The sequence below is a fragment of the Microtus pennsylvanicus genome, chromosome 1 (genome assembly GCF_037038515.1).
Source record: "Microtus pennsylvanicus isolate mMicPen1 chromosome 1, mMicPen1.hap1, whole genome shotgun sequence".
NCBI classification, from domain to species: Eukaryota; Metazoa; Chordata; class Mammalia; order Rodentia; family Cricetidae; genus Microtus; species Microtus pennsylvanicus.
The window spans coordinates 218,139,943-218,164,730 of NC_134579.1; the positions used below are offsets into that span (position 1 = coordinate 218,139,943).

A 24,788-nucleotide genomic window follows, 5' to 3' on the forward strand; every position below is an offset into this window, starting at 1 on the left:
AGTAATAGCAAATACAGAGGTTGTAAATATTGTCTAAATTTTCGCCTTATGAAAGGAGTTTCCTGCTGTCTCCTGTCCATGTTGTGTGTTATCCTGGATAACTAAACAGAAGTGCTTTTGGCCTTCCTCGCCACTAGGTTCTGGTGGTTAATTTGTGGCAAATATGTGTAAAGTAGAATGGATCCCATGGCTTTGCTATCCTTGCTTTATACCCTGATTGCAGCTGCTGTTATTCCCATCTGTTTACTTTGTTATTGACCACTGACCCTTACTGGAACGTATGAACTCTTCTTACCAGTACAATGTCATAAGTATCTATGAAAGAAAAAATGGAATAATAATAATAATGTTTTTTCATTTACCTTATAACAAAGCTTTGTTTTTCCCCTCTTCCATGTCATAACTATTATTTTTCTTTATTTATTAAGCTACTTAAAAATAATGTAGCTTTGTGTGTTAACAGGCCAATTTTATAGGTTAAAAATTCAGACTGACGCCAGGTGGTGGTGGTGCACACCTTTATTCCCAGTACTCAGGAGGCAGAGGCAGGCAGATCTCTGTGAGTTCAAGGCCAGCCTGGTCTACAGAGTGAGTTCTAGGACAGGCTCCAAAGCTACAGAGAAACCCTGTCTTGAAAAACAAAAAAACAAACAAATTCAAACTAGGATACGCGATTAATAACAAGATAAGTAAAATAAATCAAACATTTTCCAGAAATAGTTACAACTTTGGTTCATGAAAACTAGCTTAAAGATAGCTACTGCTAGCATTTCTTTTGCAATAGAAAAATATTCAGTAGACCCTTTCCTCCTTATCTCCAGTAGATTACCTTCTCTCAAGTTACTTTATGGTAACTTTTGAGTTTTACTTATTAAAAATCAGATTTCCTGATTTGTACCCCGTTTTCTTTCTTTCCATTTTTTTATTGCACCCTATTTTGTGTGTGAATTTTTATTTTTATTTTCTTGTTAGTTTTAAATTGAGGTGATATTTACATATGGTGAAATGCATGCATCTTGAGCGTACAGTTTGCTTGGTTGTGACAGATTTTACAGTGTTATTCTCCCCACCCTGGCCCCTTCCTGTTTGAGTTTGTTTACTTGTTTGGCTTCTGTGGTGAAGGCAGTAGTGGAGCCTGAGGAGCCGGTGTGGATCCTGGGTCATGGTTAGTGGGCTGATGATGTTACTTTTACCAGAAGGCTCAGAGTAATGGACCTGAGAAGCAGGACAAAGAAGGCGTCATTCAGAACTTCAAGAGAACTCTTTCAAAGAAAGAAAAGAAGGAAAAAAAGAAGAGAGAAAAAGAGGCACTGAGACAAGCCTCTGATAAGGAAGAAAGGCCTTCACAAGGGGATGACAGGTCGGTCTTTCTGGAAATATTTTTGCCACTGTGTGTGCTACAAACCAAGTGTGTATAATACAGCAAACCTGACTCAGTGATGGGTAAATGATGGCAAAGCTGAGTGATACTGCCAGGTTTATTTTGGAAACTTGTCCTTTTATATGTAGCAGGTGGCCCTCTCAAGAGAGGAAGACTCTGTTCACTTTAGGCAAACACTAGTTAATGTTTTTTTCTGAGAAGACCACCAAATTCAGTTGTCCTTATGTCTTCAGCTAGTCCTTTGAAACTCGTTTCTGTGACTTTGAAGCAATTATGGTTCTATATTTTGCTCATATAAACTGACCAGAGTTGGCAGGACTAGGCCACTGAGCAGATATTCCTTCTCAAATTGAGATGCAGCTTGGACATCCTGTTTTTATCGCAGAAGCTCTGTTGTAGATGTAGCCTCTTATGAGGTGATGCCTGTGTAGTTAATTGTAAATAGTATAAAGTAGGCTTATTTAATGGAGTTATGCAAGAGAAAAAGGTTAATGGACATGCTGCTCCTGTATGGAAAGCATCCTAGAAAAGGAAAATTTAAATAGGACACCATGTGGCTTGCTCTTTCCTTGGTTTGCTTTATGAGAGGTACATTATTTGGTTTAGAAAATGAACGATTTCAGATGAATAAAATCATTTAACCTGATAGTTTAAAGTGTGACTTATTTGGAGATAAATTATTTTATGATTACATATTGGTTATAGTTAAACAACAGACCTACACGGGAACAGACGTACACAGATTACACTTGCCATTGTGATGTATGTATTTCTGAGAGGAAAAAATGTTTAAAATATCGTTGGTGATCTTTTCTTCTTACAGCGAGAATTCTCGACTGGCTGCTGAAGTTTACAAAGACATGCCTGAAACGAGCTTTACTCGGACAATTTCTAATCCTGAGGTAGTAATGAAACGGCGGCGGCAGCAAAAACTTGAGAAAAGAATGCAAGAGTTTCGGAGCTCAGACGGGCGGCCTGACTCAGGTACAGAGAGAATTGCTTTTCTTCATATTCATGGTGGAATGCATTCAATTGTACTTCTTATAAATGTATTTCTTACACTAGAAAAGGTGAAGTAGCCTTTTAGTAGCAAATATGTCCCATGTATGTCTCACAGAATTCTTCTTATTTAGAGATGGCATCAGTCACATACTTAGCCACATGGCCCTTCTCCTCCACTCCTCAACCCTGAAAACATTAGACATAAAGACAGGAAAGATAATTACCACAGTCTTGAAAATTATTAACTCACACATTCTTTTCTTTCACTATGTGTTGCTTTGTAAGTCCTAAACTTGAGACAGATTACACACTTACTAGTTCTCTATAAATATTTTAGTACATTTTCATGAAGAGTGAAACTTCATAATAAAATATAACTCCTGCACCAACACTAACACACACACACACACACACGTACACGTACACGATTTATATAATTTCAAGTCTGTCATTCTAGGATTCCCTTTTAGTTTCCTTTGTGTTTTGTTGTTTTGTTAAAAACTTAGGTGTGCTGGTTGGCTTTTATGGACTTGATATAAGCCTAAACATATTTGGGAAGAAGGAATCTTAGTTAAGAAAATGCCTCCATAAGATTGGCCTGTAGGCAAGTCTCTGGGATATTGTCTTGATTAATGATTGATGTGGGAGGGTCCAGCTTGCTGTGGGTGTTATTACCTCTGGGCTGGTAGTTTTGGGTTGTAAAAGAAAGCAGGTTGAGCAAGCCATGAGGAGCAAGTAAGTAAGCAGGGATCCTCCACAGTCTCTGCTTTGGTGTTGCTCTTACGTTCCTGCCCTGACTTCTCAGTAATTGATGGGCAGCTGTAAGCTGACATAAACCCTTTCCTCCCCAAGTTGCTTTTGCTTATGGTGTTGTTTCCATCTATAGAAGCCTTAACTAAGGCACTAGGTTTTTTGTCTTATAGATTTTGGTGACATCCTCTGATGCTCATTATTGTTTTCCCTTCTGTTTTTTTGTTTTCTTGATTAGGATATAGATACAGGTGTAAATGAAGCTATTGGTGTGACAAAAATATTTTCTTTAGTGTCCTCTAAAGTTGACCAGTGATTACTAAAACTTTCTCATGAACTTGGGTTTAAGATTTCTTCCGCATCAATTTGAAGTTCACTGCATCTGTTTTCCTTTGGTTTATGAGAGTCACTCCTGGAGCCAGTTGATACGCCTGTGGTTTCAGTGGCTTTCTTTCATGGGGATGTGGGGAGGGATCTGTTCCTTTGCCTTGGAGATAGTTTGCAAGTAGCCCTTCTTCCTTTAAACTTTTGTGATTTTGTGTTGGGATTAAAGGTGTGTGCCACCACCACCCAGCTTGTTTTATTTTCTTTGCTTTAGAGTTTTGCTCCTGTACAAATGTAATACATTTAAAGGAATGTGGCTTCTGTTGCTGTACAGGGCAGTGCAGTCCGTATTAGCACAGGGTTTTCTTGCCTTGTTTTCTTCACAGTATTTTGCAGTTGCTTAGTGTTTCTGTGGGAAGTAGATTTGATAAAGAGAGTTGAAATAGTTGGCATCATTGTATTGTTAACTGTTTGAGTAAAACTTTGACTTACACCTAACTGGGAATTGTATCCAGGAAAGAAAATACTTGTTTTAAAGTAGTTTTACTTCTTAAAAAGTAATAGGACAACCACTTTGAGTTTCAGAAAGAAATAACTGTATTAGAGGGCTATATCATTAATCTTACCGTAACCCCCCAAAGTTTAGTCTTATGTCATCACCTCTATTTCTTTTCTAACATTACCTTCCAGGTGCTTGCTACTTGGGCATTACAATGCTATCCAGGATACTGCAGAGCTAGCTTACTTGATAGTGAGAAGATTCTGATGGTGGGATGTGTATAATTTCTTTACAGCCTTCTTAATAATAATAGCTCATGTTGAGAAAAATCACTTCATTCTGGACTTTTTCTCTCCAATCCAAGTCTTAGTGAAAGGATTTTCTACCTTTCCAGACTCTCACAGCAGTCGTCTGATATGTCTGGAGTAGCAGTTGTGCTTCGTGCCTGTGTTTCCAGACAGTCCTCTCAGCTTCACTCAGAGGGTAGACTCCAGCAGTGCAAGGTCACCTGCTTCTGCCCTGTGACTGTATAGTAGGTTTGATTGCAAAGGTTCAATAGCCCAGAGCTGTGGAGGAGAGTAGGCCCTATAGCTCTCTTGCTGCCTTAGCATTGTAAACTTGTTTCAGCCTTCAGTGCCTTGAATTCTTAATTGGATACTTTATAGGAATTGTTGTGTTAATGATTATAAAAGAAAAAACAAACTATAAGCCAGTTTGGGGAGTACATGCCTATAAACCTAGCAGTGTGATAGTTATTTCCTTATTGCTGTGATAAAATGTCTATACAAAAGCACTTTGAAGGGTATATAGTCTGTCATGGTGAGGAGCACATGGCGGGCCGGCATCATGGTAGCATGAGTAGCAGCCTGACTGGTCCTATTGCATCTGTGCTCAGAAAGCAAAGAGTGAACAGAAGTGGGACTGGACTATGAAGTCTTTGTAGTGTGATTGAGCATCTTTTGGGTATATGTCCAAGAGTGATCTTGCTGGATCCTGAAGTAGGCTGATTCTCAATTTTCTGAAAACCGCCATTCTTATTTCCAAAGTGGTTGTACAAGTTTGCATTCCCACCAGCAATGGAGGAGTGTTCCCCTTACTCCACATCCTCTCCAGCATAAGCTATCATTGGTGTTTTTGATCTTAGCCATTAGCCATTCTTAGAGGTGTAAGATGGTATATCGTAGTTGTTTTGATTTGCATTTCCCTGATCACTAAGAATGTTGAACATTTCCTTAAGTATCTTTTGACCATTTGAGATTCTTCTATTGAGAATTCTCTGTCTAGTTCAGTACCCCATTTTTTAGTTGGGTTATTTAGCATTTTAATGTCTAATTTCTTGAGTTCTTTATATATTTTTTGGAGATCAGACCTTTGTCTAATGTGGGGTTGGTGAAGATCTTTTCCTATTCTGTAGGCTGCCCTTTTGCTTTATTGATGGTGTCCTTTGCTTTACAGAAGCTTCTCAGTTTCAGGAGGTTCCATTTATTTATTGTTGCTCTTAATGTCTCTGCTACTGGGGTTATATTTAGGAAGTAGTCTCCTGTGCCCATGCATTGAAGATTACTTCCCACTTTCTCTTCTATCAGGTTCAGTGTGGTCGGATTTATATTGAGGTCTTTAATCCATTTGGACTTACAAGTTTTCATTACTGTAGCTCTGTAATAGAGCTTGATGTCAGGGATGGTGATGCGTCCGGAAGTTCCTTTATTGTACAGGATTGTTTTGGCTATCCTGTTTTTTTGTTTTTCCATATGAAGTTGATTATTGTGTCTGAGAAGAATTGTGTTGGGATTTTGATGGATATTACATTGAATCTATAGATTGCTTTTGGTAGAATTGCCATTTTTACTCTGTTGATCTTACCAATCCAAGAACATGGAGAATCCTTCCATTTTCTGGTATCTTCTTCAACTTCTTTCTTTAGAGACTTAAAGTTCTTGTCAAATAGGTCTTTCACTTCTTTGGCTAGTATTACCCCAAGATATTTTATGTTATTTGTGGTTATTGTGAAAGGTGATGTTTCTCTGATATCCCTCTCCGCTTCTTTATCCTTTGTGTATAGGAGGTCTACTGATTTTTTTGAGTTGATCTTGTATCCTGCCACATCACTGAAGGTATTTATCAATTGTAGGAGTTCTCTGGTAGAGTTTTAGGGATATGTGCACTATCATATCATCTACAAATAACAAAAGTTTTACTACTTCCTTTCTAATTTGAATCCCCTTGATCTCCTTTTGTTGTCTTATTGCTATTGCTATGTTGAAGAGATATTGAGAGAGTGGACAGCCTTGTCTTGTTCCCAATTTTAGTGGAATCGCTTTGAATTTCTCTCTGTTTAATTTGATGTTGGCTGTCGGCTTGCTATATATTGCTTTTATTATATTTAGATATCTTCCTTGTATTCCTGTTCTCTCCCAAGACCTTTATCATAAAAGGGTGTTGGATTTTGTCAAATGCTTTTTTAGCATCTAAGGAAATGATCATACGGTTTTTTCTTTCAGTTTATTTATATGATGGTTTACATTGATAGATTTTCATATGTTGAACCAGCCCTGCATCTCTGGAATGAAGCCAGCTTGTTCATGGTGGATGATTTTTTTTTCTGTGTTCTTGGATTTGGTTTGCCAATATTTTATTGAGTATTTTTGCATCAATGTTCATGAGTGAGATTGGTCTATAATTCACTTTCTTGAGTCTTTGTGTGGTTTTGGTATCAAGGTAACTGTAACCTCATAAAAAAAAGAGTTTGGCAATGATCCTTATGTTTCTGTTATGTGGAACCCTTTGAGGAGTATAGGTTTTAGCTCTTCTTGGAAGATCTGGTAGAATTCTGCACTAAAACCATCCATCCTTGGGCCTTTTTTGGTTGGGAGGATTTTGATGACAGCTTCTATTTAAATTTATAGGTCTTGGCAGTTTATAGGTCTATTTAAATTGCTCACCTGGTCTTGATTTAATTTTGGTATATGGTGTTTTCTAAAAAAATGTCCATTCTTTTTTACATTTTCCAATTTTGTGGAATACAAGTTTTTGTATTACCTAATGATTCTCTGAATTTCCTCAGTGTCTGTTGTTATGTCCCCTTTTCATTTCTGATTTTGTTAATTTGGATGTTTTTCTCTGCCTTTTGATTAGTTAGGATAAGGGTTTATCTATCTTGTTGATTTTTCTCAAAGAACCAGCTCTTTGTTTCGTTGATTCTTTGTATTGTTTTCTTTGTTTCTATTTTGTTGATTTAAGCCCTCAATTTGATTATTTCCTGTCTTCTACTCCTTCAGGGTGAGTCTGCTTCTTTTTGTTCTAGAGCTTTCAGGTGTGCTATTAAATAATTTGAGCTTTCTTGTTTTCTTTATGTGGGCACTTAGTACTATGAACTTTTTTCTTAGCATTGCTTTCATGGTATCCTATAGATTTGGATATGTTGTGCCTTCATTTTCGTTGAATTCAAGGAAGTCTCTAATTTCTTCCTTGACCCAGGGGTGGTTCAGTAGTTCACTGTTTAATTTCCATGAGTTTGTAGGCTTTCTGAGAGTAGTATTGTTAAATTCTAACTTTAATCCATGATGATCTGATAAGACACAGGGGCTTACTCCAATTTTTTTCTGTCTGTGGAGGTTTGCTTTGTTATTGAGAATGTGGTCAATTTTAGAGAAGGTTCCATGAGGTGCTGAGAAGAAGGTATATTCTTCTGTGTTTGGATAGAATGTTATATAGATGTCTGATAAGTCCATTTGATTCATGACATCTATTAGTTCTCTTATTTCTCTGTTAAGTTTCTGTCTGGTTGACACGTACATTGGCGAAAGTGGAGTGTTGAAGTCTTCTATTATTTGTGTGGCATTTGGTGTGCAATTTAAGTTTTAGTAATGTTTCTTTTACATATGTAGGTGTTTTTTCTTGTATTAAAGCATGGACTGCATCTTGATGAATTGTTCTTGTTATGAGTAAAAAGTGTCCTTCTCTATCTCTTCTGACTTAATTTAATTTAGTTTGAAATCAATTTTATTAGATTAGGAAAGCTATACCTGCTTGTTTCTTAGGTCCATTTGATTGGAAAACCTTTTCCCATTTTTTTACTCTGAGGTAGCGTCTGTCTTTGAGGTTTTATGTTTCTTATACACAACAGAATATTGAATCCTATTTATGTATCCATTCTCTTAGTCTGTCTTTTTATAGGTGAATTGAGACCATTGATATTAAGAGTTATTAATGACCAGTGTTTGTTAATTCTTGTTATTTTTCAGTAGTAGTGTTTGTGTGTTTCCCTTCTTTGGGTTATGCTGGTGGGGGATTATCAGATGCCTGTGTTTTTGGGGGTGCAGTTAGCTTCCTTTCGTTGGGGTTTTCCTTCTAGTACTTTCTCTAAGGCTGGGTTTGTGGTTACATATTGTTTAAATCTGTTTTTTGTCATGGAATATCTTGTGAGGAAATAGTTCTCACACTATACAGGTGTAGGGGAAGTTGGGAACAGGGAAAGTAAGAGAACTGTACCACAGTCAGACTCAGGAGCCCTTCTTCCTCATTTCCCTGTAGAGGAAGCCAGCCCCAGGTTGATACTGAATGTATTTGTGCCACTGTTGTTGGTACTTCAGTGCCCTCTTCATAGGTGATTGTGTGTGAGTAGCAGCTCATGTCATTGACTTAAAATGAAGATGAACTCAAAGATGTAAAATAATTTTTTTCCAGGTGGAACATTGAGAATATATGCAGATAGTTTAAAACCAAATATTCCATACAAGACAATCCTGCTGTCTACTACAGATTCCGCAGACTTTGCTGTAGCGGAATCTCTGGAGAAGTATGGTCTGGAAAAAGAGAATCCCAAGGACTACTGCATTGCCCGGGTATGAACCATGAATTAATACTGCTCCTCAGGATTATTCCTGCCAAGACTTTGCATTTAAAGGAAAGGGTTTTTTTTTTTTTTGGTTTTGTTTTCTAATTTGAGGTGTGTTGTGTGTGTGTATGTGTATTCATTCACATGCAAGACGACCCCCCCCACTTACATGCACATATGGGAATAATAAATGCAACAAAAAGTAATGGGTTTCTTTAAAAAAAGAAAAATTGAATAAAACATAACCCAAAAATATACCAAAAGATAACTTCATCATTAACATTTCGATAGACATTCTTCCAAGTTTTATTTTGTACATATATCAAGTGAGTCAGAGTTATAGAGGAGTATAACCAATTTATATAATACTTATATAATTACGCACCCATTATATATAAGTATTATATATAAGTAAAGTAGACTCACAATGCTGCATGTTGGAGATTCAGAAAACCTGGTAGCATTTCAGTCCAAGATATGGAGATCTGTATACACACAGAGGTCCAGTTATGCAGTCCTCGTTTGAGGGTGAAGGTCTGATAGCTCCTTGGAGAGCCGCTCCTCTGACCCTCTGTTGAAAGACTTGAAGAAGCTCGGATGTGATGACCACAGGCAGCGACTTCACTGTGGACATGTCCACAAAGAGTGGGGCTTGCATGTGGTGTCTGCCTTCTTCATCCCCCCTTTTCTTTCATCTGGGGACCCAGCCTCTTGGCATCAAATTCAGGGCTGGTCTCCCCACTTGAGCTGGTAGGTCAGCCAACAATGAAAGTGCACCTACAACATGTCAGCAGTATACTTTACGGCTCTCTCCAATCAGTGTGTTCCACCTTCAGCATCAGCCAGCAGAGGCAACCATTGTATTTATATTAAAATCTGATTTAATAACCACCTACATCTTCTCAGGGGTACTCTACCTTCCTGTGACGACTCTAGTTATCAACAAATATAGTAGTTGTTTATGTCCTAGAATTGATTCTGTAACATTAAGTAAAATGCAGAAGATTTTCTATTTATCCATTAACTAATTAGAAATTCTTAGCTTCTGACTCAGTTGTAATTGTACACTTTATTGAATGCAGTATTGTCCAATTATAGCTGACAGTAATTTTATTTTGCTTTGGAAAGGAGGGGTTATTTTTGCTCATGGTTTGAGGATACAGTCCATTGTGGTAGAAATGCATGGCAGCTGGAATGTGAGGCAGCTGGTCACATTTTATCCCGAGTCAGGAAGCAGAAAGAAATAAATCCTAATAGATTTTAAAACAAAGATCACTGTTTTATTACAGCAAGTAACTTAAAAAGAAAATATATTGTGTGTAAGCAGAGACTGCTCTTTTGTTTCTGGCCTCCCAGACATGAATAATCACACAGAAACTATGTTAATTACAGTACTGCTTGGCCAACAGCTTAAGCATATTCCTAGGTAGCTCTTATATCTTAAATTAATCCATTTTTATTAATCTGTGTATCTCCACAAGGCTGTGGCTTTCTGGAACCTCTTGCTTCTTGGGCCTCTTTGACTCTACCTATTCTCTTTATATATCTCTGTTCAGATTTCCCACCTGATATTTTTTTTTTTGCTCTGCCATAGGCTGAAGTAGCTTCTTTATTAACCAGTGGTAATAAAACATATTCACAACATACAGAGGGGAATTCCACATTAGTGTGTATGCACGTGCGTGCGTGTGAGAGAGAGAGGGCGGAGGGACGGAGGGAGGGAGGGAAGAAGGAAGAGGAGGCTAGATTGATGTTTGGTGTCTTTGTTTTTCACTTTCCATTTTGAGCAGGCTCTCTCTTAATTGAACCTGAAGCTCAGTGTTTTGGCTAGGCTGGTGTGTGGGCTTTAGGATCCTCCTGTTTTCTCTGCTCTCAGTACTGAGGTTCTAGAAATATGTTATCACGACTTTTCAGGTTTTTGTGTTTTAAATATTTTTATTCTTTAAGCATTTCTTGAATGCATATAATGTAGTTTGATCACACTCAACTCCCCATCCCCACCCACTCTTCTAGCTCCTCCTAGATTGTCACCCACCCTTCTCAACTTTATGTTCCTCTTTCTCTCTCTCTCTCTCTCTTTCCCCACTGTGTTCAATTTGTGCTTCAAATATATTTATTCATGGGTATGGAGCCATCAACTAAGCATGGTCAGTACTTCAGGGACCATTTCCTTAAAGAAAACTGACTCTCCCTCCTCCAGAAGTCATCAACTGTCCGTAGCCTATTAGCTAGGGGTGGGAACTTGGAAGCCATTCTCCACTCTGTGATGGGATGCTGACTGACCCGATCTTATGCTGGTCTTATACAGGCAGTAACAGCTCCTGGTGAGATCATGAGTGTGGTGGTCCTGTACTGTTCAGAAGACACTCTTTCAGGTGCCTTTACCCATTGAGCCATCTTGTTGTCCCATTCCTTTTGATTTTTATTTTAGCTAATGTATTAGTTCAGTGTGTTAATTTTAAGTTACGTTTATTTTGATTTTTTTTCTTTTATTGGGATACCCAATTCATCCAGCAAAATTGCAGAAAGGCTTTGTTTTCTCTCCCTCTGAATGCTTTGTTCAGTCACTTGTTTCATCTCCCTGTCGTTCAGTTCACGTACTCTGTTCTTTGTTAATCTGTATATCTCTTTGGCTTGTGCTTTAAATGTCTAGCATCTGAAACTTGACATTGCTCAATTATTTCACAAAGGGGAGTTTTTGTATAAATCTTTGATGCTAATATTTTATGGAACTACATGGTTTGGTGTATGATAATGAACTTTGTAGCATTTCCATCTTAAACTAAGTTGGCTTGTTTTTACTGTTAAAATCAGAAAGTAAAGTAACCATTTTATCAGGGACCTAGAGTTGTAGAAACAGACTGAGCTTTGTTGAAAGTCCTTTTTGAGCTTGATTTCTCTGGACGAGCTCCTTTACTTTTGTCCTTTTGCTCTAGCCTGACCAGCTTTCTTGAGCAATTTTAGGCAGCCTAGTTAGTGATTTACCTGAAGTAGAAATGCATTATATTCTGAGCTTGCCATATAAACTTCAGCTATTTCATAGCCTTTATCCATTTTATCTATTCAGATAATTATTGATTAAGTATTTAAGATCTTTTCTGTTTGTTAGCTATTCTGCCAGAATACAGAGTTAAGAGTTGCCCTCCAAAAGAGCTTACAGTGATGGAGGGAGACCAAAAGGCCAAAGAGGAGAACAGAAACAGGATCTTCAGACTAGAGAGAGTGGTCTGCGATGTAGAAAGCATGTGGCCTGGTCGGACCTTAAAAAAAAAATTGTGGCCTAAAAAAATAAGTGTTACAGATAGTGACAAAGAGAAAATTGAAGGTCAAATCTTGAAGTGGCAGGATATTGAATTTAATTAAAAATGCCAATGAGAAAAGATGACGGTAGCTTAGTGGTGCTATAATTCCTTTTCCTTTAAAGCTAATTCGAAGATCTCCATAGAATTGTTTGATCTCTTTTATGTGTAAGCATAGTGATAATTTTGCACACTAAGGTTTGTTGCATTAAGAAGTTGAAAGCAGTGGCTTGGCTTCTTGCATTGCTTTACACTGGACCAGAGTGAAGAGAAAGGATAAGCTCGGCAGTGTCTGTAGAGGCATCAGTCACATCCCATGCAGTCTTTCCTGAGAGCACAGTGGACACAATGTCATCAAACAGTTGCCTGAAAACAGCTGTTGATGGTTATATAATATACCTAACAGTCTGCTTATAATTTAAACCATACAGTTATTTACAATAGAAACTATTTTAAAGATTTCAGATTACATGAATTTGCTTTATAAATATTTGCTTGGATGTGAAAGATGGAGTAGGGACTGGACTGCAGAGGACCTCAGTAGAGGAGTTCTCTTTCCGTAAATTGTTTGAAGATTAGCTGTTCTGTGTGGTTTTTCCATGTGAAAATTTGTAATAAACAAATGCAAATAGTCCAGTTCTTGTTAAGAGCTAGGCGAATAAAAATTGCCAAATTCACTGTCCAAGTAAACTTTTTGTTTAAAACCGTTTCCTATACTTTGTTAATGTTTTATTTTGTCACCAGTAGAAATTATTTATAGTGCTTGATAGTTTTATTTATCATATATCTGTCTGTCTGTCTGTCTGTCTGTCTGTCTGTCTGTCTGTCTGTCTTTCTTGTCTGTCTACCTGTCCATGCTCATTCGGAGCAGTACTTTCAAGGTAGGTACAGGACTGCACCAGTACTCAGGAAACAGGAAGGTTGGAAGTTTGAGGCTAGCCTGGGCCATAGAGTAAGAGCAAAAATAACGGCAACACTGCTTTTGAGTACTTGTTGATCTTCTTTTTTTATTCATTGTTAATTATTTTTTCATTAGGTTATGCTTCCCCCTGGAGCCCAACATTCTGATGAAAGAGGTGCTAAGGAAGTTATTCTTGATGATGATGAGTGTCCTTTACAAATCTTCAGGGAATGGCCAAGTGACAAAGGTAGACAGTAAACTTTATTACTAGGGGATTTCCTCAGTATCAACCTGTCAGATTTCTGGTAACTCTTGTTCATCAGATGACAAGGAAAGTGTGTGCGTGTAAGGGAGGAGGGGGAGTTCAGTGGGGGAGTATCTTTGCATTGGCCAATGTTTTCATAGACTTGTAGAACATCTCTGTGGTGGTACCTTTGCCTGTGGAGCCGCACTCAGCGTATTTGAGTGTCACGTGAAGATGATATTGCAGGTGAAATGCCAGACTATTAGCAGGGACAGATCATTGTTATCGATGAGCTGTGAAACAATGTCCATAGATCCACATGAGTTATGTGGTATGTGAGCAAATTTATTAGGCAGAGAAAGTACCCTACAAGCCTGAAGTTTTTCCAGTAATACAGCCATTTCATATATAGGTTGAATAATCCTTACTAGAAGTACTCAGAACCCAGAAGTGTTTCAGATCCCCGAACATTTCAGACTTGAGTGTTTTTACATTCATAATGAGATAACTTCACAGATGGATGCAAGTCTAAACATCACCTTCGTTTGTATTTGCCTTATACACATAGCCTGCGTATAATTTAGTCCATAGGTTTTAATGTATTGATGTATTGGTGTTTCTTCTGCTGCCTCTATTGAGGTTTGTTTTCATTTGTAGCACTTTGGATTTCAGGTGTTTTTGGTTTAGGGATGCCCAACTTGAAATGGTGTGTGTTTGTCACTAGTCAGATGTTTTTCTCTATTCAAAGCAGCAAAGTGTTTAATGCTATGCTTTTATGAAGTATAGTTTCTAACATTAAGATTGATACAGTTGATTTCTAGGTGAGTGCCTTTATATTAATGAAGATATAAAAATTCTTTCTGATCCTATGTAATAATCATATGGTCTGTAGATTGATAATTTAAAACTATTTAAAAAAAACCCTAAGAATAAGTGCATTTCCAGTTTCATTAAAATACTTATTCTGCACTATTCTAGACAGGTATAAAAGTTAAACTTATTTTAAAGTTATTTTGAATTTTGAGTTAATTCATTTGAATAAAATACAGGTCAACTGAGATGTTTGTGGGTTGTAGGAGTCTGCTTGTGTGTTCCTGGCTGCTCAGATTCCTGAAATAACCGCACAAAAACTATATTATTTATAATAACTGGCCAATAGCTTCAATGTATTTCTGGCTAACTCATATTCTAAACTAACCCATCTCATTAATCTGTTTATCACCACGTGGCTGTGGCTTTCCATGTAAATATCCAGTGTCTGTCTCTGGGGGGGGGGGGGTCCATGGCTTCTCCCTGACTCTGCCTTCTTTCTCCCAGTATTCAGTTTAGTTTTCCCTGCCTAACTCTCTTCTGCCCTGCACAGGCCCAAGATAGTTTATTATCCAGTGGTATTCATACAGAGGGGAATCCCACGTCACCTCCCCTTTTCTGTTTAAATTGAAAGGAAGGTTTTAACTTTCACATAGTAAAATTACATTTAACAAAATAAGTATTAAGCAAGAATTACAGTTAAAATATTTATATCTACTTTATCTTTTATTATAACTAAGGAAAACTATATATATTCTTCAACTCCATCAAAGACTCCAGAATGATATAATATTACCTAAGTAAACAGGAAGTACAGTGTAAGCAACTTCCAAAACTCTAGAATTGACAGAGACATCTTGCTGCCTGGACAGTCATCCAAAGTTCTGTAACATTGTGGGCACCCATGTTAAGCCTACTGGCCCATAGTGTCTGGCAGACTTTCACGAAGCAGGAAATTTCAAAGACAGGTCCGCTTATATTGGCAGTTTGTCATTCACTTTCTTCTGTGTCCTGCAGAATATCTAGCAGACTCTTTCATGAAGCAGGAAGCCTAAAGGGTTGTCTCACCTTTAGGCAAGTTTAGCTGTCATTTCTCTGTGGGCCCTGCATGTCCATTTCATACAGCAGTCCAAGCAAGAGCAGTCCCCTGCCCAAATTGCCAACAAACTTCATAAGGAGCCTCTTCAGTGCCCATCTTCCTCGTGAAGTAGATTAGTGCTGCCAGGAGCACATGAAAAGCCCTAAAATCTTAAAATATTTTAAATGCCATATTCTGTAGGTCTTTGAAAGTTTTGAAGATTATCTATCTAACTTAAAATATATCTCTTTATATCTAGAAAACCTAACATGACTACAAGCTTGACTATTACAGATAACTCTCTACTAACCTATATTTCTTAATTATACATTACATTTTTAAGTGAGCTGTACAAACAAAATACCTTAATCAAGATCAAAAATACATATATACAGTATAATAAAATTGACCTTAAATTTATATCAATAATCCAAGATATATACCAATGCAAAGTATTCATATCTATATCATATCCCCCTTTAAATATAAACATTTATAACCAATCATTTAGAGAATTTGGGCATAGTTATCTCCAAACTGTTTCCTGCTTTTTGTTGAGCAAAGTATTTTTTTGGGGGGGTGTTGTTCACAGCAAACTTTCATGGGATCTTCTGGAAGGATTCCACAGGTTCTCTTCCTCTGTGGAAACAAAAGAAAAACCTCTTTTCCAAAGCAACATATTCTAAGACCCAAATTTTGAAGTCGAGATACCTTTAGAGTATATATGCTGGTTTAGTTTAACAGTCTGTACAATGAAATATTTCTCTGTACTTAGTTCCTTCACAGTCAAAATTTCAAGGAAAACACAATAATATACATAATCCAGACTCTCTGTGTATTTTCCATCTTTACGTGCCTTATTTCTTTATTTTTTAATCTATGGCTGTCTGTACTCTGTCTTTTTAAAGACTTTATTTTTTTTTAACAATTTACATTTTTTTCCAACTCTCTATAGTCTTTTTCTTCTCTCTCTCCCAAACCTATGTACATTTATCCAACACTGTGACCCACTTAGAGGTCTTTTCCATCTGAATTTGCCTTTCCTGTGTATCTGTAATTCATTTTAGACCAGGACTCCTCCTTAAAATGCTAAAGCAGTGGCATTGCTAGGGCAGATACAGTGCTGCCTGCTTGCTCTGCCCCGTCTAACATGGTATAAGTCCCATCACTGCCTCTGAGATTGCCGGGCAGGAGCCATCCTCACCACCTCAACTCTGGGAAGCAGTTGGCCCATGCTGCCACCAAGTAACTTGCAGCACACTGCCCACAAACCCCATTCAAATGCCCAGCCTCCTGAAAGAGACAAGAGTTCTAGCTGGCAACATGGCCCAGAAAGCTGTTCTTTCAAAACCGCATGGCTTTTTATTTACTACCACTTACTCAGGAAAACCTCTCTGAAAGGAGTGCTTAACTCTGTTTCTTGTTTGTTTGTTTTGTTTTGTGCCTAGAATTCCTTCCCAAAGTCAGGTTTAAGTGGATTTAGTTGGGGATCAGTTTGTTTTAGGAGTCTGCTTATGTGTTCCCGGCTGCCCAGACTCCCCAAATAACCACACAGAAACTATATTATTTGCAATACTGTTTGGCCAATAGCTTAAGCATATTTGTGGCTAACTCTTACATCCTAAACTAACCCATCTCCATTAATCTGCGTACCGTCACGTGGCTGTGGCTTACTGGCAAAGTTTCAAATGTCTCTGGCTGTGGCTCCATAGCTTCTCCCTCACTCTGCCTTCTTTCTTCCAGCATTCAGTTTAGTTTTCCCTGCCTAGCTCTGTTCTGCCCTGTGTAGGCCTAAGACAATTTATTAACCAATGGTAATCACAGCATACAGAGGGGGAATCCCACATCATTTGTGTATTTGTGTATTAATGTTGATAGGTCTATCTACAAGTGCAGGTTCGTTACTTTTAAACTAACAAGCTGTTTACTAGCATATGCTATCCTTTGGTAGCTCTGCCTGTCAGTTAAAAATAATTTATTCATGTTGCTTGTTTAGAATTTTTCAGAGCACACTGAGTTAAGATATCAATTGGATGAGCTTTGCTCCTCTACTCCTTGGCAGATATGATTAAAATCCATGTTCTTGGTTTGGGCAAATGTTTGTCAGTCAGTTATCATCACTACCACATTTGCTCCATTGATAATTGCTATTGTTGCTGTTCTAGGGATTTTAGTCTTTCAACTGAAGAGGAGACCACCAGACTATATCCCAAAGAAAATGAAGAAACACGTTGAAGGGAAGCCGCTGAAGGGGAAGGACAGAGTTGATGGGTCTGGCTATGGTTCTGCTCTTCCTCCTGAGAAACTACCCTACTTAGTAGAGTTAAGCCCCGGTGAGAAAGCTGGCCCTATCGGGAAATGTATACTTTTAGTATAAATGTTTCTACTTTTTAATGTATTATTTTTAAGTGTCCATTTACTTAAAAAGTGTAACATTTATAAGGTGGCATCACTAAGGCCACAGAATACATTAATTCATCCATAAAAATAAAGTCCACATGAACAAAAATGCATCTAACAAGCTTTAATGAGTAGCATTTAAAGTTTTAAGTAATCAGTTACTTTTAAGAAAAAATTTCCAAAGGAACTTTAGTTAATGTACTAGCAACAAATTGAAATGTACTCAGCTGGAGACAGTCTGCATGTATGTGTATGAGAGGAAGAGATTGTATTAGTATTTATGATTTATGTACAGTGTTCAAAAGGAATTTCCTTAGATTGTATTAGTATTTATGATTTATGTACAGTGTTCAAAAGGAATTTCCTTAGATTTAATAATACTATGCCTTTGAAACCTAGCTTAGTAACTAGTAGCATGTTTTAAAGTAACATCATAAATTTATATTCATATTAGTCTTCTAATTATATCACTTACAGAGTTTTTACAGCTAAAGATGTTGCCGTAACTTAGTCGTCAGGTAGACAAATACACTGACATTCTTTAAGTGTTTCATGTATACACAGATTCCCCATGAAGTATGTATTGCATATATGTGCTCTACATGACATTTATCAGTCAGTTAAAATCACATCATTCCTAATTTAGTTACTAAGATGCTATTATGTGACCTGTATTATTGAATGTTATGAAGATATTTCATTCACTGACTCCTAGTTAGCAACTAAAGTAAAAGTTAATAATTACAGGAAAATAGCATAAAAAGAATACATTGCATAAATAATATATAGTTCTTCCCTCCTTTGGTTTTTAATTTTTATTTTTATGTCTAAGGTTGTTTAATTATAATTTACTAGAGATTAGATATATTCTTTGTGGTCAACAGTCTTAGGAGACAGCTGGTTTACATTCATGTGGTAGGACAGTAATGTTTGAATGTACTGTAATTTATGCTCTTGACAGTGTGGTTCTAGGGGAGTAGTTTTATATTTAATTATGCTTGAAAACCTGTTTTAGTTGCTAAGTACTTTGTGGGGAATTTAGCACTGTGCTTTGTCCTCAATTCTCTATCCGGGAAATTAATTTTGAAGTTTTATTTTCCACTGTAAATTGGAGATATCCTTGTGATACTATTGTCTGTAATGTAAGGGGAACATTGGTGATTGTTTATCTGAAGGAAAGAAGACGAACAGCGAAAACACCATTTGTTTTTGACTGAAAAATTTTAGGCTATTTTTCAAGTATGTGGTCTGTTCATTAAAATGTTGCATCAGAACCAGGCGATGGTGGCACACACTTTTAAGCCCAGCACTCAGGAAGCAGAGGCAGGTGGATCTCTCTATGAGTTTGAGATTAGCCTGGTCTACAGAGCGTTCCAGGACAGACAGGACTGTTAACCAAAGAAACCCTGTCTTGGCGGGGGTGTGGGGGGTGGGGGGCATGACTGGTGCATTGGTTGTAGAACGTAGGTTTGATAGTTGAAGAGTCTTAGTTATTAAGCAGCTGACACTAATTTTTAAATGTGTGGTAGAAGACAGATTTTGGTGGATAGCAGAGAGGCTGTATGATATAGAACGGTGAAAACACTGATTACATCCCAGCTCATGTTCTAATGAGTGCTTCCATTTTGACTGCTTAGTTTTTACTTGTCTCTCAAATAATCACATGCATAGAATATTTTGTCTTTAAAGATAATAACCGTAGATAAAGAGAAATTCTGTACTACTTTTTGTCAAGATACTAGAAACCACATTATTGCATGTTCACTAATATGTTTCTTAGCACTCTGTTACCTTTGGGCGACATTGATTGAGTTCCTTACATAGACAGAGGGGTGAATATGAGTAAGACTTTCTCTTATGCCAGCTGATGAGCACGGTTCAATATTAGTGTCAGTGGCTCTCCAGGCCCACATTCCCTTCGAAGTTTTCTGGGCTGCTGGTAAGAACTGCCTTTATTATTGCATTGATACCTAAGATATCTGAGTTTTGTCCTAAAGGTTATGGTTTTGATGACAGGCCTGAGTGCTAGAATAAGGTCTTTGTTGCATCAGAGCTATATCATGATGCCGTTTTAGATGAGTATGCTGAGGGATTATTTTCCATTATGAGAAATATTCATGCGCATTGATATGTTAGGAATGGATAAGAGCTATATTTCCACCAGGCACATTGTCAATCAGATGTGTGCCTTCAGTGTAGAATACCTGATAGATATTGGCAGGAGTTTCTGAGGTGCAGGTTTATTTACAGCTTTACAGAAGAGTGGATTTTCTTGTGTGTTTTAAACAGAAGGAGCCAGCCAAGTGGGATGGTAACTTTCTATCAGGTTAACTCACTGTTAACAAAGCTGTCCTGCTGCCTGGTGACTCACCTATTGTCCTGCTGTTTTCCTTAACAGTCTACATTGGTTTCTAAAACACTGACTGGGGTCTGCTGTAGTCTTTTCCACACAGCTCTGAATGCTAGTGGGTAAAATTTGCCATTTCTTCCTTTGAAACATCTCACTGAAGCTCACCCTTTGCATCTCTTCTCCTCCTTCCCTTTCCCACCTGTTCTGCATGGTCTCTCTCCTGCTGATGCTGCCTTCACCTGGGCCCTGGCATGTCTCTTAATCCCAGGGAGAAGGAATCACTTTGCGTACTACAGCTATCACACCTATGAAGGTAATGCTATACTTAATACTACTCTGTAATGGGGCACTAATGGAACTTCTGAGGTGTGCAGTGTTGACTGAACACCATACTGCCTGTGAAAGAAGTGTACATGTCTCCTTCTGTTTGTTTCTGCTCAGTGCCCTACGTCCAGCACCCAGATGATTTATTGGAAGCTTTCTTGCTGCTTTCATTTCCCAGGTTCATTGTGGGAAGTGATTGTAGGCAGAGGATTGGCTCCAGAACTGTAGACTGCAGGCAAAGGGCCTTTACATGCTCTTGAGCTGTGCTGTGTGGCTTGTGTTCCTTTCATACTTAGAGAATAGGCTAAGCATCCCTCACTCCAAACATGAAGTGTCTTAAGTGCTGATGTGAAGACAGAAGGGAAAGCCGTGTAATCGATGACCTCGTGTAATGGGTATAGTCCTCACCCAGGTACTCTAAGTATGTTGGGTATATTTCCTATCGGCTATGTGTTAGATGGTCATGGAATTTGTGTTTAAAAGTAGTTTCTATCCCAAGATGTATGGCATGTTAAATAGACATGAATATCACAAAACCTGGGGAAAAGTTGCAATCTAAAACTTGGGTAGGGCTCTGGTAGCTTATTGTGTCTGCCATGGGTCTTAGAGCTTCTTAGGGTCTTCTTCCTATAGTACTTCAGATATCCTCAGTTTTCCCCTGGAGAAGCATCCAGGTGCTGTGAACAGCTGACTGTACAGTGCTCCTTGGAGATGGAGAGCAATTGGAATGGAGGCTGAGGGAACGCCCATATTACTCCTGCTTGTGATCATCAGCTTCTAGACCAGAACTGGAGGTGGGCTGTCACTGGGAGAGAGCTCAAAGGACAAAGCTCTTCAGCTGTCCTCACTTGCCACCCTTTCTCAGTTTAGACTAGATGCTCTGTCATCCACTTGTCCTGTAGCTATTAGGTTCTCTGCACTGTACACAAATTTGTCTGTGGTTTTTCTACAACAATGAAGTGCAGTAAGAAAGGAGAGACTGGGAAAGCAGCCCTGAGTCTGTTGATGTTAAAAGGTAATTTAATTAATTAATTTATTTATTTACTGCAGGAGAACGTTAACGTGAACACTGTTCTTAGCAGACAAGTCTTTGGTGTTCTTGTTACTTCGACACACATGGTTACTTACTTTTTTCCTTTGTAATTCATTTGTGTTGTTTGTGTATCTATATTCAATTATTTTCTTTCAGTTTTAATATGACTGTTTGCTCTAGAACATCAGTTATTAAAGAAGGCCAGTGTGGCCTAGCTATGAAGGAGTTCAGAATTGATGGGGGCCTGTTCAGTGGTTTTCTTTCTGATACAAGATTCCTGTACTCAGAAGATCAGGAAAGACAAGAATTGTGAGCTGCCCATAACAATATGGGGCAGTAAACATTCCAGGAGGAGAGGAATCCACGTCCAGGAAAAGCCTATAAAGTTTTGGTTTTGTTATTGAGACACGTTGCTGGCTTTAAACTTCTTTTCCCTTCAGTATCCGAAGTGTTGACATTAATCAAGCTAATCAGTGTTAAGCTTCTGTGATTTGATGTCTCGTTTAAATCCATAGTTTCTGAGAATTATTATAGATGGAAATATTCCAGGGCGAAGGGAAACAACTTAAGCCATTTTGCAAAGTCCATATTAGGCATATGTCTTTGACATGCTCCAGTCTCATCTTACCTTTGATATGGGAGTGATTTCTTTCTAATCTGTTGCTTTCATTGGTTAACTAATAAAGAAACTGCTTGGCCCTCTGATAGGGTAGAATTTAGATAGGCGGAGTAAACAGAACAGAATTCTGGGAGGAAGAAGCTGAGTCAGTGAGTCGCCATGATTCTCCCACTCCATACAGACGCAGGTTAAGATCTTCCCTGGTAAGCCGCCTCGTGGGCTACACAGATTATTAGAAATGGGTTAGATCAATATGTAAGAGCTAGCCAATAAGAGACTGGAACTAATGCGCCAAACAGTGTTTAAAAGAATACAGTTTCCGTGTAATTATTTCGGGTAAAGCTAGCCAGGTGGCAGGAAGCGGGCCCGCCGTTCATATTTCAACATACCTTCACCCAGATGTTATAGATTTGTTAATATTTCAGAAATAGAAAATTAGATCAGTAGAATATTACTTTGTGTACTCTAAAGCTAAACTTGGTTCTAGAGACCTTAGCTATTTATGGTGTCTTTTGTTTGTAAGAGTTCAGACTGCATCACAGCTGAGAGACTTTAAGATTTAATAGTCTGTGTACATACTAGAGTCCTCCAAGCTTTTGAACCTCTCACAGCTAACATCTGATTCCATGGCTTAAGATTTGAGTAAATGACGGAAAGTTACTTGGGCAGTCACAAAACAAACTGTGCAGGCTTGCATTCGCTTTCTTAAGGAAACCTTGCTCCGTGTGTTTGCAGCCTATACTGAATGTGGTGGCTGTGGTAGAAGTCTTGGATTGTATATTAGTTCTTGTGTTCTGTGAGGTACACTTGTCATGTGCTAACTCTGAAAACGGCTTCAGTGAACACCCTTTCTACAGATGGGGTACAGTGGGCGAGAGGGCGTGGGCTGGACTGGCAGTGCGGCTTTCCTTTCCTCCACCCTCCCCGGCACAGGAAGGGAGGCTATGGCAGTTGGGCTCCATGTTTTCTTTAAAGGACACGGATTTGGATGGGTACAAATGCAGGGGTAATCTGGAGGAGTTGGGATGTGGTGTGAATATGATCAAAACATACATGAAATTCTCTAAGAACAAATTAAAAAACAAAGCAAACAAATCTTTCCTTTCTGTCTTTGACCCCAGTTCTCCCAAAGGGAGTAAGCATTTCAGTAGCATTTTTTACTGTGGTGCACACTGGACACTGGAGATTCAGACTGTGGCTCAGGAGGGTCGCACAGTTAGAGCATTGCTGTGCCCACCACTGTATTGTGCTGTGAACTTAAGGGTGCATGGTACTTCTGCTCTACAAAGGTTCTAGATTGAAATAATGGCTTATGTCATCTTAATCTGTCTTCTCAATACAATTCCATCCTCGGAATCACTAAGGAAGATCAAGGATCGTGTGCTGGGGGAAAAGGTATAATCAGAAAGTGTTGGAATTAATGACATATAATGTTCATATAACATTTTATATGAACAGAAGCTGACTGGTGTCTGTCTAGTGTATTAAGGTTTATAATGTTAGCTGGAGACTCTTTGGAAAGAAGTCCTGAGAAGTAAAACTATACTATCCTTAGTAAAGTAACTTGTTTGTTTCAAATGTAAGATCATTAGACTTTAAAAATAGAGCTCTGTACCTCCTCTTCTCACAGATGGCTCTGACTCCAGAGACAAGCCAAAGTTATACCGCCTTCAATTAAGTGTGACTGAAGTTGGGACAGAGAAGTTTGATGACAATTCTATCCAGGTACTTGATAATATTTGCTGCCTAAGCCTTTTACTGTTATTCCTCCTATCAGTTATTAATAAGCACATGTGAAGAAACCAGCCACATATGAATGAAGAAAAGAATAGACCTTGTGTTTACCCATAAGTCATTCAGTCTTCTGTGAGTCACTTTTCATGTGTTTGCATTAAGAATGCACCTACAGAAACGTGCTGATGTTGACATTCCAGTCTGACTGTTCACTTCTGTTTAGAAAGCAGAGGTGCTGATAACAGTTGATAGGTCTGTTTTAGGAGTACTGTGCCCAGCTCTCAGTCATCACTATCTGAGCATCTTAAGAACTTAAAAAAGGAGTGTCAGAATTTGACATTGGGCTTGGCCAAATCACCTTTGTTCTTTACTTGTATAGGAGTAAATTGGTTGTGTTTTTAGTTCTGATTCATGTGATTCATTAGTTCTTAACACAGTAGTAAAATGTAAATAAGATTTTTTTAAGTGATAATTTTCTATATAAATTCATCTATTACCTAGTTAATGTTTAAGATGAGATGCTTTGTTTGTGTGTTAGGGGCAGAGTCGTCCTGGGGTTGGAACTTGACGCCTCATGCAGATTGCCAAGGACCATGCTACTGAACTAATTCCTGGGCTCCGGTCATATGATTAATAAAGCAGAGTTACAGTATGCTTGAAAACAAGTTCTTAAATGTTAAAAATGCCCAGGTATTTTGGCATAATTTTACACTATTAAGAAAGAAAGCCTCTTAAGAAAACAAAAGTCCAGTGCTTGTTAGACTGTGTTTATCATGGCTGAACTTGAATTTTTTAAACACTGTGTACTTGATGATGGAACTGTCTTTTCCTTCTCTTTTCAGTTGTTTGGCCCAGGGATTCAGCCCCATCACTGTGATCTCACGAACATGGATGGAGTGGTCACGGTGACTCCCAGAAGTATGGATGCAGAGACCTACGTGGATGGCCAGCGCATCTCAGAGACTACCATGCTGCAGAGTGGCATGAAAGTGCAGTTTGGCACCTCACACGTGTTTAAGTTTGTGGACCCCATCCAGGACCACGTTCTTTCGAAGAGATCTGTGGATGGAGGCCTGATGGTCAAGGGCCCAAGACATAAACCTGGGTGAATGTGATAGCTCAGCTTAAGGATTTTAGAGTGTTTTGGCTATAAAGTAATTTTAGCTATATGCAAATATCTTTATTTTCAGTTTTTATTATATT

The 24,788-nt window shown here is 38.2% G+C and overlaps 1 protein-coding gene across 18 annotated transcripts in view; it reads left to right on the forward strand.

The window, feature by feature from the left end:
• Afdn (afadin, adherens junction formation factor) overlaps positions 1-24,788 on the forward strand; it is a 123,838-nt gene that overhangs the window by 39,175 nt on the left and 59,875 nt on the right. For 15 of the 18 annotated variants that reach the window (XR_012908164.1, XM_075951359.1, XM_075951366.1 and 12 more), the window contains exons 4-11: positions 1,197-1,360; positions 2,205-2,365; positions 8,643-8,800; positions 13,129-13,240; positions 17,291-17,458; positions 20,144-20,188; positions 23,482-23,576; positions 24,428-24,690. Coding sequence is in view for 17 of the 18 variants with exons in the window: in XM_075951359.1 (XP_075807474.1) it covers positions 1,197-1,360; positions 2,205-2,365; positions 8,643-8,800; positions 13,129-13,240; positions 17,291-17,458; positions 20,144-20,188; positions 23,482-23,576; positions 24,428-24,690 (1,166 nt within the window). In the remaining variant the exon portion in view is untranslated. The remainder of the gene's footprint in view (positions 1-1,196; positions 1,361-2,204; positions 2,366-8,642; positions 8,801-13,128; positions 13,241-17,290; positions 17,459-20,143; positions 20,189-23,481; positions 23,577-24,427; positions 24,691-24,788) is intronic. The other 3 variants (XM_075951302.1, XM_075951310.1, XM_075951373.1) reach the window with 2 other exon arrangements.